Below are 16,577 nucleotides of genomic sequence, written 5' to 3'. Positions count from 1 at the left end.
GGTGCCATGAATGTCAAGGTATAGGTCACTATAGGAATGAGTGCCCTACTTATAAGAAGAATAAAAGAAAAGGGCAGGGTAAGGCCTTAGTTGTTTCACTTACTGATAACGAGTCTGAGACCAGTGATAAGCAGGAGTCATCTAGTGGTGAAGATGAAGGGAACTATATGGCATTTGTGTCGACTATTAAGAGTGAATCTGATAAGGAGAGTGACAAGGTAGAGGAAGAACTTCACAACAATAATTCTAGTAATGAGGATGAGGATGGCATAGACATACATGAGGCCTATTAACTCTTGTTCAAGGAGAGTCTTAAAATCAAAAAGATCAATAAAGCCCTGCTCAAAAAGGTTGATGAACTTGAAAGAGAAAAAGAGAGACATGCTAGTAATCTCCAGGATTCACTTAAGAGTGTCAGTGAGTTAAAATGTGTCAATGAGAAGTTGGAAGACAAGGTTAAGACATTAACTAGTGAGTTGGAGAAATTTAATGCTCATCTTCAGACTTTCATAAGTGGAACTAAGAAATTGGATGATATTTTGGGAATGAATAAGCCTACGGGAGATAGGAAAGGTCTAGGATATGTTGAGGGTAATACACATGGTACTGGTCCATCTAAAACTGTATTCATTTCTGCCTCTAGGAAGTCTAACGCTGTCAACAGTCCAAATAAGGGTAAGAATGTTTCGAGGGGACAAAGTCATCAATCACGTAGAAATTTTATGCCCAAACACCCACAGACACGTACCTTTGAGCCTAGGTTCATTGCCACCTATCACCACTGTGGAGCTCTAGGACACACTAGGCCTAAATGTTATAAGTTAGGCAATGAGCGTAGAAATCAGAATATTCCAAGTCAGGTCAGTTTTCTGACTAATCAGGTTAGTCATTTGATTTAGATGCTTACTAGGCTGACTAGGAGTACCACGTTATCTAAGAAAATTTGGGTTAAAAAGGAGGATCTAGCTGGACTTTCAGGTCAAGTAAATTGCTATGTTGCTCATGTTGCATTAAAAGCCCAAGATTCAATATGTGGTACCTTGATAGTTCTTGTTCTAGGCATATGTGTGGTAACAAGGCTTTATTCACTACTCTTGATGAATGCAATGAGGGTATGGTTACCTTTGGAGATGGGGGCTCTGCACCTATTCTTGGCAAAGGTACTGTACAAATACATGGATTACCTGTGATCTCAAATGTGCTTTATGTGGAAGGTTTAAAGTCGAACTTGTTAAGTATTAGTCAGATTTGTGACGCTGATTTTGAGGTTAGCTTTGTGGAAAAGAGATGTACCGTGTATGATCCATTCGGTGGGATGGTCCTTGAAGGAGTTAGAACGTCTGATAACCGTATGGAGTCCTACCTAATTCTAACTATGTGTGTAGGAGTGCAAAAATTGACGTGAGTGAACTCTGGCATAAAAGATTGGGTCATTTAAACTATAAGAGTCTAATACAACTGGCTAAAAAGGAATTGGTAGATGGTTTGCCTAAAATAGGTCCTAGTGAAAATGTTGTGTGTGGACCATGTCCCTGGGTAAACAAATTAAAGGAATCCATGAAAAGACTTCTAAAATTTTGACCAAAAGACCCCTAGAATTGATACACATGGATTTAATGGGACCATCTAGGACTGAGAGTCTAGGAGGTAAGCGGTATATTCTGGTTGTGGTAGATGATTTCTCGAGGTTCACATGGGTAGAATTGTTTAGGGAAAAATCTGATGCATGTGACCTTATAAAATCTTTGTGTAAACGTCTTAGTAATGAACTCAATCAAAAAGTGTCCAGAATGTGAAGTGATCATGGAAAAGAGTTTGAAAATTTCAATCTTGAGAGCTTCTGCATGGATGAAGGGATACTACATGAGTTCTCTTCCCCTATCACTCCTCAACAAAATGGGGTGGTTGAAAGGAAGAATCGTGTTCTTCAGAACATGGCTAGAGCCATGCTTCATGACAATGTTCTAGCCTTACATTTTTGGAGAGAAGCTGTTAATACTGCATGCCACATAATCAATAGAGTCTACCTTAGACCTAAAATCGATCAGACTCTATATGAGATTCTAAAGGGTAAAAAGCCTACTGTCAAATACTTTCGTGTGTTTGGGAGTAAGTGCTACATTTTGCGTGATAGAGAGAACTTGAGTAAGTTTGAATCTAAGAGTGATGAAGGAATCTTCTTAGGATATTCTAGAAATAGTCGAGCATCCCGAGTATATAACTCACGTACTCGTACTATGATGGAGTCAGTCAATGTTGTGATAGATGATGGTGTGAGTGAGTGGGAGAATGTTGAAAATTATGATAGAAATGGTAATCTTATAAGGTCTAGTGATCCTACTGAACCGCTTGTGCCTGAATCATCTCTTAAAATTCCTGAAACTCTTGAAAAGGAAACACATCCACAAGATCAAGACACAATCCCTAAGGAACCATCAACTAGGGTCAAGTCTAATCATCCTAAGGATAATATCATTGGGGATCTGGATGAAGGTATGAGGCTTCGTAAGAGAGTACTGAACAATCTAGAATATACTAGCTATGTTTCACAGGTAGAGACTAAGAAAGTCGAAGAGGCCCTTAGTGATGAGTGTTGGGTGAATGCAATGCATGAGGAACTCAATCAATTTGCTAGAAACAATGTGTGGATCTTAGTACCTAGACCTGAGAATTGTAACGTTATTGGTACTAAGAACAAGACAGATGACCAAGGTACTATAACTAGGAATAAGGCCAGATTAGTTGCTCATGGTTATACTCAAGTTGAGGGAATTAATTTTGATGAGACTTTTGCCCCTGTTGAATGACTTGAGTCTATTCGGATTCTGCTTGCTGTTGCCTGTACCTTAGGGTTCAAGGTACATCAAATGGACGTTAAGAGTGCCTTCTTGAATGGACTTCTTCAAGAAGAAGTCTATGTGGAACAACCAAAAGGATTTGTTGATCCAAAGTTTCCCCACTATGTCTACAAACTCCACAAAGCACTCTATGGTCTGAAACAAGCTCCTAGAGCTTGGTATGAGAGACTTACGTCATATCTTGAGGAACATGGTTTTTCTCGAGGTGGTGCTGATAGAACCGTATTTATTAGACACATTGAAGAAACTATCACTATTGCTCAAATTTATGTCGATGACATCATTTTTGGTTCTCCTATTGAGTCTCTAGCATATGAGTTTGCCGAGTGTTTGAAGCAAGAATTTGAGATGAGTATGGTTGGTGAGTTGAGTTATTTCCTTGGACTTCAGGTGAAACAGACTGAGGATGGCTTATTTATTTCACAGTCTAAGTATGCAAAGGATCTAGTTAAGTGGTTTGGGTTAGATAGTAAAAAGCATACTAGGACACCTATGAGTACTAGCTTGAAGTTAGGTCGTGATCCTTCAGGTAAGAGTGTAGATCCTTCCCTATATCGAAGCATGATAGGTAGTCTTCTCTATCTCACAACTACTAGACCTGACATTGCTTTTAGTGTTGGAGTGTGTGCTCGATTTTAGGTAGATCCCAAAGAATCACACTTAAGCTCTGTTAGACGCATCATTAGATACGTGGGTGGTACTATTGATCTAGGGATTTTCTATTCTAGAAATTTTAATCTTGATTTGGCTGGCTACTCCGACGCCGATTGGGCTGGAAATGCAGATGATAGAAAAAGTACTTCTGGGGGATGTTTCTACATGGGTAGCAATCTAGTAGCCTGGTTAAATAAGAAACAAAATTCAATATCCCTATCCACAGCAGAGGCCGAATACATAGCAGCTGGAAGTTGCTGCACTCAGCTTCTCTGGATGAAGCAGATGCTGAGTGATTATGGGATTAATCAAGGGACCATGACTATTTTCTGTGATAATACCAGTGCTATAAATATTTCTAAGAATCCCATTCAACATTCTCGAACAAAACATATTGACACACGACATCATTTTATTTGTGAACTTGTTGAAACACATGTTGTCTCCTTAGATAATGTTCTACTGACAACCAATTAGCTGATCTACTTACGAAACCACTAGATGGGATGAGGTTTGAGTCGCTTCGGACGATTGTTGGTATTTGTTTGCCTATTTGATCATGAATTCATGCATATTCATGCATTTATCATATCTGCACTTATTCATTTCATATCTTGTATGTGATAAATGTGTGTGTGGTGCATTTTGTTTGTTAGTTATTTTTTTTAGTTTTTATTTTGAGTATTAAGTTTGCATTTGAAATTTTTAAAAAAAAAAAAAAAAAAAAAAAATAAATTTTTTTGTGTGCATCGTGTATGACGTTATGATTTTTGCATTCAGGATCAAACTCTATTTTTCATCATGTGTATGAGTCTGAGGTTCCATCGTAGTTCTCAATTTCTGTGGAGTTCTTGGTATACGACTCGTCATGCATTTTCGCACAGCACACACTGTAATCCTGTAGGTAAGTCTTGACCGCATGGGTGAGACTTGGGATGGTATTCTTCTGTGATTGGGGTTGTTTGTCCATTTGACTTGATCTGTGCGAGTGTAACCTAATCAATATTGTCTTTCCCCATTTTCTACATTATTCTTTGAACTTATTTTTGTCTTCGGGGCCTATTTGACTCAAACAATTAAGCCTTAGGGGTTTCTAACGTAGTGCCCTATGGTCGTCTGGCTTGGGAGTCACCGGCCCAAAGTTCGTTATAGGGGTTATTTCTGTCGCCTAATGAAGAAAGGATTGCACCTAAGTTCTTTTATATATATATATATATATATATATATATAGGGAGTAAAATTGTGACAATTATACTGTTTCATATAGGTTCTCGTGGAATTTGATTTAACTGATACTTGGTTAATATACACTCTTTTTACAGTTGTTTTCACGTGTCCTTTCTCACTAATTTAAGGTTTTGAGTCTAACTTGCATGGACTATGTGGCACATTTCACGCTGATGTTCTGTATAAAATTTACTTCATGGGATTTTGAACTATGTGTGGACTTAAGATTTGTCTACATGCTCTGAATGTCGGGTTTGTGATTTTGAGCATATTATTCGTATCGTCTACATATTTGGGTACGTGCTTCATCATCGATTTTTTAGTTTGTCTTTACAAAAACAAAAAATAATAATACATACAACTGAAAATAAAAATAAAAGTTTTTGAACCTATTTTCGTTATTTTCCAAAATTGTGCTACTTTTCATAAATTTCAAATGTTTGGTGCTATTTTTGACATTTCATTTTCGCTCGAGTCTCGCCTGGACTTCGCTCGAGCGACAAAAGCAGAAAGGATGTCGCTCGAGTTTCGCCCCGGTCTCGCTCGAGCGACATATATATTTAAAATGCGGCTGTTTCAATTTTTCGCGCATTTCATCATTTTTTTTCCTTCAATTCTTTTCTTCTTCCATCGAAATTATTCACTCCCAATTCATTTTTGGCCTCAATTCGACATCTTTAACACAATCTCGGGTCTGAAACACTAACTTCTTGGCAAAATCTTTAGGTAGTTCCCAACTTTCTTTGCTTTCAATTTTTTTTTTGGTTTGTTTGATTTCTTTTCTTGATCATTATGTTGGTTTGTGTTATTTTGGCATTACATCTTGCTTGTACACATATTTTGCATTAAGTATTGCTTTCTATTTCCCAAATTATAGTGCATTCCTATGATTTTCTTCACATTTTTTCTAAGTTTTTGGTGCCGAAGTCACGCACACCACGTGTTCGATGAAAGTTCACTTTTTTATGCATAATTGGTTTCTTTTGATTTTTTTTCTGATTTCCTTCTTTTCCTTCCTTTCTTTCCTACTTGTTTGAGTGTCGTTTCCTGCTGTGTGTGTTTTCATTCATGTTTATGTGATTGGATCATATGTGTTTCCGTGTGTGCATCTTCTCATATCATGCTGCATCGTGATGCGTGCATTTCACATCATGCTTATTCTTTTCATCTCCGCATGTGCCAGATGGCTCGTAAGCGCTCTCGTACCTCTGCACAGCCTGTTAGTGGATCGACATCTTATAGTAGATCCTGGTTTATTTCTGCTACAGCTCAAGAGGTCTTCACGTCTCAGTTCTCCTTACGCCCCGTTCTCATGGAGCGTGAGGTAATTCTATCTGACCTTCCTGTTGACGTCGCCGCTATTTTTGTTTCCTGGGGTTGGGAGCCCCTTCTTGTTGGTCTTACACCACCGCCTCCACTTCTCGTTCAAGAGTTTTATGCTAATATTCATGAGGTAGATGGGTCGTCGTTTAGGAGTTTTTTTAGAGGTCATTCTTTTCGAGTTACTCCGTCTGCAGTAGCTCTTGCGTTAGGTATACCTCAGATTCCTCATCCGACGTATCCCTATCTTCTCCCTGCTTCTCTTCCGGCCGATACCCTTGTTCGGTCGACTCTTTTGAACACCCTGTCTAACTGGGGGCCTACGGCTATGGCCACAGGTTCATTACCCACTGATCGACAGGTTTTGTTATGCATCGTGTGCACAAACCTGTGGCCTGTTGCCCATACTTCTTCTTTACCGATGGTATGGGCTCGTTTTCTATATGCCCTACTCCATGGGGACTCTATCGACCTTCCTACTTTTGTGTGCCAACAGATTCTGGCTTCTTTTCGTACTCCTGGGGGTCATTTAGGGTCACCTTATGCCTGTTTAATTCATCGGGTTGTCCTTTCTCTTGGTGCGTCTTTCCCTGAGGGGTCTTCTACTCGTATAGGTCGCCCGATAGGACAGCAGACCATTCACCAGAGTTGATCCCATGTCCCGTCCTCTTCGGCTCATTGATGTTTTTGATTTTTTGGAGCCCTTTGATCCTATTACTGATATTCTTACTGGAGGTTTCTGTGTCTTTCTTCCGCCTCGTTCGGATTTTCCTTCAGCTGTTCCACTTCGAGCTGCCTTTCCTTCGACATCTACCTCTGCTCCAGGGGTGGCTTCCTTGCCTGTTGACCCCATGGTGACGCTTATGAGTCAGATGTCTACTTTAGTCGCGCAGCAGGCTCGTATGCTGGCAGAGATCACGCAGTTACGTGCTACTTCGGAGCATCAGTCTGCTGAGCTTTCTTCATTTCGGCGTGCTTTATCAGTGTGTCAGCATCAGTTGCGTTGGATTCGTAATCGATTGGATGAGGGCTCGAGTGACGAGACTAGTGATGAGTCACCGAGTGCGGGTGGTGCTGCTTCTTAGTTTTAGTTTTAGTTTTTGATCCTATGTCATTTGTGACAAAAAGGGGGAGTAGATAGTTTAATCTCAATTTAACTGTGATATATTGGATTAACTGTGATATAACTGTGGTTTGATATCTATTTAATGACTAGATTAATTTTGATGTTTTAACAATATTGATGTATGTTTTTGGTGTTTTTTTACTTACATTACTATTGCTTTTTAATCTGGTTAATTACATATGCACTATTCCTTATTTTATCTACTGTTTCCATTTTACATGCTTTTACACTTGGTATTGAGTGTCTGTATTTCAGGAAACAGATTCGACAGGAGATAGTTGCTTTGGTTGAATGAATAGGTCGTTACGAGTTACATTTTTTTTGTGTCCTTAACTGTCTTGTGTAATTTTGTCACGGAATGCCAAAGGGGGAGTTTGTTAGGAAAATGTTGTAATTGGCAATCTATGACCAAAAGGACTAATTTGTCGAGTTTGTAAAGTCAAGGACCAATTTGTCAATGTCTAAAAGTTCAAGGACTTGTGTTGCAATTTTGCAATAATTAATGTATAGGTCTAGGGTAAAGTTGGATGCTTTGAAGATGAAAACGACGCAAGATTGGTGCTAGAGTTTCGCCCTAACCTCGCTCGAGCCTAAATAACAGAACCTGCATCGCTGGAGTTTTGCCACCACTTCGCTCGATCGAGAGTGCGTCGCAAGAGTTTCGGATTTATTGAAGAAAAAAACATCAAACACCTTTTCAAACAAAACACCTATAAAAAATCCTCACTACTTCCACAAGATTAGTTGATTGAAGATCCGAGAAGGAGGTTGATTGAAGAACTGGAGTTCTTGTTGATTCACGGGAAATAGAAGAAATACAAGGCTGGAATTTTGGCACAGATCTGCAGAATCCAGGAGAGCTTTGGTTGATACAGTAAGGAGGTCAGAGTGTTGTTAGATACAGTCATGTCTGGCATACTGTAAGTTGGAGTCTTCTATAGTGAATCCCTACTGGCTTCTGCTCGGAGTTTTTACCCAGTTGGGTTTTCTCCGTCAACAATTTTTGTGTTATTTATTGCTTTCTATCAATTTCAATTTAACCGGCAATTCAACATAGGTAGTTAAATCATGTGAATGAATCTGGACAACGTCTAATTTATGTGACTTGTTGCATAACTTAATTAAATTGTTAAATTCCGCATAGACACCTATTCACCTCCCCTCTAGGTGTTGACTGGGTCGACCTATAGCCTTTTCAGTAAGGAGTATGATTAGTCATTCAAATTTACCAAAATCACTCTGAGGAGAGGCATTAAAGACCGCAGCTTATATTCTGAACAAAGTACCAACTAAGGCTGCTGCTAAAACACCTTATGAGCTTTGGACAAGCAGAAAGCCTAGTCTAAGGCATTTTCATGTTTGGGGATGTCCAACTAAGGCTAGGCCTTATAGGCCACATGAAAAGAAATTGGACTCCAAAACAATAAGCAGCTACTTTATTGGCTATTCTGAGCGATCTAGGGGTTACAAATTTTATAATCCCACACTTAAGTCAATTTTAAAATGGGAACTGCAATATTTTTTGAGAATGTTGAGTTTGGAGGGAGAAATAAGGTTAGAGACATTGTCTTTGAGGAAGAAGTTGAGGGAGGATCAGTCTCGATTCCTACTATTACTTTTGACTATGTACAGGTTTCTATACCTATCATTGATCAAGAAATATATCCAGAACCTCAACAAGACAATGTTGAAGAACTTCCCACCCAAAATGAAGTAATTATTCCAGAAGTACAAACTCAACAACCTCAAGAACTAATGCCATTAAGGAGATCCAAGAGAGAGAGGAAAAATGCTATTTCAGATGATTTTATAGTATTTCTCCAAGAATATGAGGAAAATGATGGAATGATGGAAGATGATCCAATCAATTTCCATCAGGCCATGCAGGTTCTAACTCTCAAAAGTGGATTGATGCCATGAATGAGGAGTATAAGTCTATGCAAGATAAGAAGGTTTGGGATCTTGTCCCGTTACCAGAAGGTGCGAAGCCCGTCGGTTGTAAATGGATTTTTAAAACCAAAAGGGATACAAAAGGTAATGTGGAAAGATATGAGGCTCATATTGTAACTAGAGGCTTTACCCAAAAGGAAGGCATCGACTTCAAAGAGACTTTCTCTCCAGTTTTAACGAAGGATTCTTTCAGGATAATTATGGTACTTGTTGCGTATTTTGACCTTGAGTTACATCAGATAGATGTTAAGATGACGTTTCTCAATGGCGACATTGACGAGACGATCTATATGGTGCAACCAGAAAACTTTGTGTCTGGAGACCCGAAAAATGTGGTTTGCAAATTAAAGAAATCCATCTATGAGCTCAAGCAAGCTTCCCGTCAATGGTACCACAAATTTCATCAAGTAATTATATCATTTGGTTTTGAGATTAATACTATTGATGATTGTGTGTATCACAAGTTCAGTGGGAGTAAGCATATTTTCCTGGTTTTGTATGTTGATGTCATACTGCTTGCCGCTAATGATATAGGCATGTTGCAGGAAACCAAGAGATTTCTGTCAAGGAATTTTGAGATGAAAGATCTTGGTGACGCCTCTTTTGTATTAGGAATTCAGATATGCCGAGATCGTTCTCGAGGTATTCTTGGATTGTCACAAAAGAGTTATATCGATAAAGTACTTAAGAGGTTTGGCATGCAAGACTACAAACCAGGTGACACCCCTGTCGTTAAGGGAGACAAATTTAGTCTCAACCAATGCCTGCAAAATGACCTTGAAGTTAAGGAAATGCAGAAGATTCCCTATGCATAAGCTATTGGGAGTCTAATGTATGCTCAAGTTTGTACATGTCCAGATATAGCATTTATTGTTGGAATGCTAGGCAGATATTTAAGCAACACTGGAATGGATTATTGGAAAGCAGTCAAAAGGGTTATGAGGTATTCAAAGAGAACAAAGGATTACATGCTCACATATAACATATCGAATCAGTTGGAGATCATAGGGTACTCCGATTCTAATTTTGCTGGATGCCAAGACAGTAGAAGATCCATATCAAGCTATATCTATCTGCTAGCTGGAGGAGCTATTTCCTAGAAGAGTGCCAAGCAGACACTCATTGCTTCTTCTACCTTGTCTGCAGAGTTTGTAGTATGCTATGAGGCATCTAATCGAGGAATATGGCTGCGAAACTTTGTCATTGGGCTGCGCATTCTGAACGGCATAGAAGGACCACTAAAGTTATATTGTGACAATGACTCGACAGTTCTGTATTCCAACAACAACAGGAGCACATCTAAGTCAAAACACATTGACATTCAATTCCTGATCGTGAAGGAAAGAGTACAGAGTGGACAAATTTCTATGGAGCACATTGGGACGAACTCCATGATTGCAGATCAGCTTACTAAGGGATTGCCACCCAATATCTCTCATGAGCACACTGCTCGTATGGGTGTCAGATTTATTGAGGATATCGTGTTTTAGTGGGAGTTTGTATTCTTATTGCTTTATGTTTAATTGGACACATTTGTGTATTTGGATATTTTTCTTTACAAAAATAAAGTATTCAGTTCATTTCACTCTGTTATTGTATTCAATATTGATCTCACTTAAGATATAAGGTTGGACCAATTGGAAATAGACATGTTTGGATCACATAACATGTAATTTCCATGTTACGCTCCCATGATTGATCTATGTCATTTGGTTGTATGGGTGTATGTGACCATTGATGGATTTAGTCACGTTAAGTGTGACGAAAATTGCTTTGATCCTACATCAATATGACTAATGGATGAGATTGTTTGAAAATACCCTTAATAATAATAGCAAATCTTGAGCTCATAAGGTTGTGCACATTTAAAAGATTACATGTATGGCCCAGTGTGAGATTGCTGGAAAAATTTTATCAATTGGGGCCACACATGTATATGATTAAAGTGTGCATTGCTATCTTATAGTTTTAGTCCATTAAAGTGATCCAACGAATTTAATTTTGGACTAATGGGTATCAATTATTATGGGATTAAAGTGTAGAGGCTGGGTGGTTGTTTTAAATTGATGAAGGACCATTTAAAACAAATAAAAGATGATAACTGCCTACAGTTATTTATCATGGGGTCATGGTCCCCAATTGACGTAATATTTCATAACCTCTGCATTCCCATCAACAGAGAGTTTTTCAAGAATTGCAAGGAAAATCATGGATCAATTGAAAGATTGTAACCCGTTCAAAATCACTGTTAATCTATGGATCAAGGTACGCTTCCGCTTTCTTGTTCTCTTTGATTCAACGTGGAGCATTACGATTTTGGTGAAAGGATCTGTTGATTTCTTTCAAATCTGAATTATCAAAATTCTATCAGCTGGATCTGAATCTGTATACCACCACCTGCCACTGCCACTGCCGCTGCCAACACCAATACCAACACCATATTTCTCTAACAAGTAGCAAATGCGTCTCCCAACCTACCAATTCGACGCCGCCGCCACCATTACCATACATCGCCTTTGCCAAATCTTCCATCTCTCGCCAATGGGTAACCATCACCATGCCTTCATACCTCAAATCAATAGCCCAGTAGACCAATTACATTACCATTCCTCCTTGCCTCTCCATCCACAAAGTCTCCCATCTGTCGACTCAATTCCAAGATCAACAATTAATCGAAACATCCAACACCATCGATCCGCAGCACCAACAAAAATCACCACAAACTTTGGCTAAACAGTAGATCAGAGGATGAAGAAACAACCCCAAAACCACTGTATGTTGTCTAGTCTTTCGCTAGCCAGATAGACTCGTGCTTGCAGCTTCGAAAATAGCAAGTTCATTATTACTGTACACGGCTTGGACAATGCTATTTCCCTCTCTTGTGCACGACGCTTCATAAAGGTACTGAACACCGCTGACAAGTGCCACTCGTCGTAGTGAACGGCATTTTACAACGACGGGCCCCACTCTCTCTGACGAAGTGCCTCTGTGCACGACTTCGTCAGAGATAATGGCGCTACTTAGTGGTGGCTTTGGCAGCCGGAGAGGGAAGGGATGGATATATGGAGAGAAGGGGGAGGAAATTGATTTAGGGTTTAGGGATGAAATATGATGGGGGTGATTGTAGATTTATTTTACTTTATAATATTATTAATATTAAAGACCAGAATTATTAGATATTAATTTTAATCTGAATTTTGAATACAGAAATTGTAAATCTTAGTTTTGAATTGTGAAATGGACATGTCCAGGTGGATGTAATTTCCACAATTTAAATTTTCAGAATTTTTTGGTTTCTTTCACGATTTATTTTAACCCATTGGGTCCACCCATGTGACGACCTATAATATAAATAGTATAAAAATGGCCTATAAACAAATTAATTTTCCACATGCCTAACGTGCAAGAAGTTAAAGAAAAGGGCTTGATGTTGCTGTGATTTGATGTGAAGAAAACATATAATGAAGCCAAAATACTTGCAGGAAACTAAACAATGATGGTACGGCTTAGAGCTGGACTGGATAAACCAAACATGCGGACAATACCAAGTATGTGGAACTTTTTTATCAATTTAACAAGACCGAATAAGCAAAGAATACAGATTTTTCTGATTCAGTTCAAATGAACCTGCAGACACCAGTACAGACGAGACATTTTTTTTTTCATGTTATTATTTACCTTCATGCACGATTAACTCAGAAAGTCCTATTATTCTGGTTGTGATACTGTTGGAATTTCAGGATAATATTCCAATTAAAATATTTGAATTGGAAAAGTCTCCAATAGGTACATTGATTGGATATGACTCTTCAAGTGCATAATTTATATTCCGCTTACACATGCAAAATATAGAATAGAATTTTTATTTACCGATCTGCTTACCTCGTTTCATTTCATCTCCTTCTAATTTCTGATTTTTCCTAGATATCAGTAAGTTGTCATTTTATTTATTTTTTATGCACGTATCTTGATTCGATAAGTCAAAATTCTGTTCTATATTTCGCATGTGTAACTCGTAATTTTATCATGCACATATTTTTAGTTAGCGGAATATAAATTGTGCACCAATTTATTGAACACATACATGGCGCAGTTATCGTCTTCTTGCAGCGGTTTCTCACCGTGCATTGAAGAAAAGGGCAGCAACGGGTAAGTCGAGGTCATTTTCTGCAGCAAAAGCTCGAGTGCTGAAATTATCCCTTGAAGCAGGTGGTTTATGTACTGTTTGTCTGCCTTTTTGCTTGAAGAGAGCAAACACAAACCTGTGGATACCTATGTTAGGCTTCGGGATTTCATAGATCTCCAACTCTCTTCCTGTAAAAGTAACATTTTGATCTCCACTATTAATAAATTAATCAGAGAAAGATATAGAGTCATTCTCACCAAAAATGGGGATAGTGATCTCACCAAATGTGGCATCTGTCGTGCCTGGAATGTCTGTGACTAACCTGTAAAATTGTTTACAGTAAAAACCTTTGATTAGTAGGTTTTCTGTTTTTATTTTTTTTAAAGGAAATTTGTCTTAAATGCCGATTTCCTTTCTAAAGGTGCAATAGAAGTTTGAGCAAAGGGTTCCATCGCACTCTTTCAAAATGATAAAAAAGGAATATATTCTTCTTATTCCCGTGTCAACAATCATCAGAGCTCAGGAAGTAAACTTAAGACGTTGACTTATATAGAAGAGATGAAAAAGAATTCCTAGCATCTTTAACTCAGTGATTCTCTATGTGCAAGTAAATATTAATTGGAATTTGTACGCTTGCTATGATGGAATATAATTTAATTAGGTGGCGGTTAGGTCTGAGCTCCAAAAAAAAAAAAAAAAAAACATGGATCGTGATACTGGTATAAACTTAAATACTCGTTTGGGACTAGACTACAAACAATTTAAGGTTGTAGCTCAATAATTGTCACATTAAATTCCATTTTCGTGTTCACTTTGATCTAAAAAAGTGGATAAAAATCTAAGTGAAAATTTAATTACATATTTCACGAAATTCATAACTTTTATCAACTTTTGAACACAATTTCATTAACTTTTATTAAAATTTACTAGAAATAAGTTTTTTTTAACAAAAAATCAAATACGTCAAAATATGAATATATACTTGAACATGGTTAGAGAAGTATATGACTCTAAAACATTGGACTATTTCCTTGATCGTGTAATTAATTCATCAGCTAGACTATATAGACCGGAAAGTTATTAACCAAAGAATGAGCCTAATTAAATCTAGGATTCAAATACTGGGCTGTGATTCTATGTGTAATTCTCTTGTTCTCCTCCCTTGTATTCCTGGAGTTAAGATTAGATCCTTGATTGGCTTCTAATGTTTAGTATTCTTCTCTTTTTTTCTTTTCTTTTTGTTTTTTTTCAAACTCACTTTCAATTAAACATTCTCTCGAGAAAATAATTTTGTATGTGAATTCATAATTTTTTTCCTTAAACTACAGATTTTCTAAAATTCACTTTTCACAAAATATACTATACAAAATCATGTTAGAACCAGTCTCAGTTGTATTTAATAAAGGACTGGTAGGCTTGTTCAAACCCACTGTCAGGTTAGGGTGAGTACTTGAAAAATGAAAGAAAAAAATAAAAATCATATATCTTATGGTAAATATACCAATGGAGATGCTCCTTGAGGTATGCATCACTAGGTCCAGGGACATCAGGATCAATCATCACCTGCAAAATATAGAGAATATAATAATTGGATGAAATTTTATTTTCTTTTTCTAAATTAAATTAATAGGAACTGAACAGTGCAGTCTAATTCATTGTACCAAGATTTTAAAATCAAGAATGTAATAGTGCATAATATTCCACATACCAGTGTATAAAAAGTTCTCATATCACCTCCTTGAATCTCAACCCTTGGTCTGGTGTCGACTGCAGACGGACAGAACTCACGTCCATTGTAGACTAGTCTATTGCCATTATAAGTGACCGACATTTTTATGGTTGGAGAGAAAAAATCAAGAACATCCCCTATTACTCTCCCGAGTATGAGGGGTTCCAACAATCTCTCCATCATTTGGAGAGAGAAAGAGGGGGAGAGAGAAAGAGCTAGCTGTGAGGTGGTTTCTGGTTGGACAAGAAAATAGGCTATGCCAACAAATATAAAGGTACAAAAGTAGGAAAAAGAACATGCATTGCAGCAGAACTAAGACTTAAACCCAGCCCCTTACCAATACTTGAAATTTCGTCTTCTAGTTCATTTCTTTTTCCTTTTTGGGACGTTTTCTAGATTATTTTTTGGGATCAAATTTGAGAATAGAAGCTCAATGGCTTGTTTAAACGGTCAAATTAATTGTTTTGAACTTTCGAACTCATCAAGTTAAACTTGTTTGATTTAAATTTAAATCAAAACTTTAGTAGATTTTAATAAAAGTTGATGAAATATATGATTAAAAAGTTGATAAAAATTGTGAGTTCCATAAGATGTATGATTAAAATTAGTTGTTAATTTTAACCAAAATTTTTATCATTTTTTTAAAATCTAAACTAAAGAAGGACTGAATTTAGAATTCCATGGTGAAGTCAACCTTAAATTCCAATTGTTTGCATCAAACTGCTTGGTTGAATATCATATTGAGCCCCAGTTTGAGCCCCATTTCTTTTGGAGAAGGAATAGTAATTTTTTGGAGAATGTGTAGTTAAAAAATAGAGAAATTTTTTGAATTTACATTAAATTATATTTTAGGTAAGTGTGCGATTGAAAATAAAGTTTGAACATTAAAAATTGTAAAAAATGCATGCTTTAGTTTCTTACATTTTTTTTTTTTTTTTCTACGTGAAATCTTCATAGACAAAAAGATCTATATAACTGTTGTCTACCAAAAAAAAATAAAAAAAAGAAAAGAATTTTGTATAACAATGAAAATGGAAAAACATTATGTAAATGGTGTAGTAAAAAGACACAACTGAATGTTAGTTCACGGAATAATAAATAAAAGAGAGAAAATTTATAAATTTTTAGAAGAAATAAATAGCAATTAAATTTTGGAGATTAATAAAAGAAACTAAAAAATTTTGATATGTAAAGTTATATATCAATTTATCTTATGAGAATTTTTGTTTATTTATAATGTTATATGTGTCAATGTTTTAGCGACCGTTATTTTTTGTTACGACAAACTAAAATGTAGTACGTAAAATATAAATTTTTTAAATATGATACATAAACACTATACACAATGTGTATTTTGTAAATTTCTCTAAATTAAGGATTCATTATTAAAATGTCAATATTTTTAAGTGGCTGGACACAATATTACTTTTATCGTTAACTAACTTGTGAATTAATAGTAATAATGTGAGATTTTGCCAACCTTAATCACAACTGAGAATTGATATTGGCATGATGTCTTCACCTTATTATATTGTTGACTTAATTTGCCTAGTGTTTATCAAATAATTAAATGAAAGAAAGTTTGAT

At 36.8% G+C, this 16,577-nt stretch overlaps 1 protein-coding gene across 1 annotated transcript; it reads right to left on the bottom strand.

Annotated features, from left to right (window-relative positions):
- Positions 1 to 12,684: 12,684 nt before the first annotated feature.
- On the bottom strand, positions 12,685 to 15,173 carry LOC111366245 (protein SELF-PRUNING-like). The gene is made up of 4 exons (XM_022986964.1): positions 14,970 to 15,173; positions 14,763 to 14,824; positions 13,543 to 13,583; positions 12,685 to 13,449 (listed from the first exon to the last, which is right to left on the bottom strand). The coding sequence occupies exons 1-4, from the start codon at positions 15,171 to 15,173 to the stop codon at positions 13,253 to 13,255; spliced, it is 504 nt and encodes a 167-aa protein (XP_022842732.1). The 3' UTR covers positions 12,685 to 13,252.
- Positions 15,174 to 16,577: the final 1,404 nt, after the last annotated feature.

This window comes from Olea europaea, chromosome 17 (assembly GCF_002742605.1).
Source record: "Olea europaea var. sylvestris chromosome 17, O_europaea_v1, whole genome shotgun sequence".
NCBI classification, from domain to species: Eukaryota; Viridiplantae; Streptophyta; class Magnoliopsida; order Lamiales; family Oleaceae; genus Olea; species Olea europaea.
Note: the sequence above shows the minus strand (reverse complement) of the source record. Positions and strands in the feature narration are given on the sequence as shown.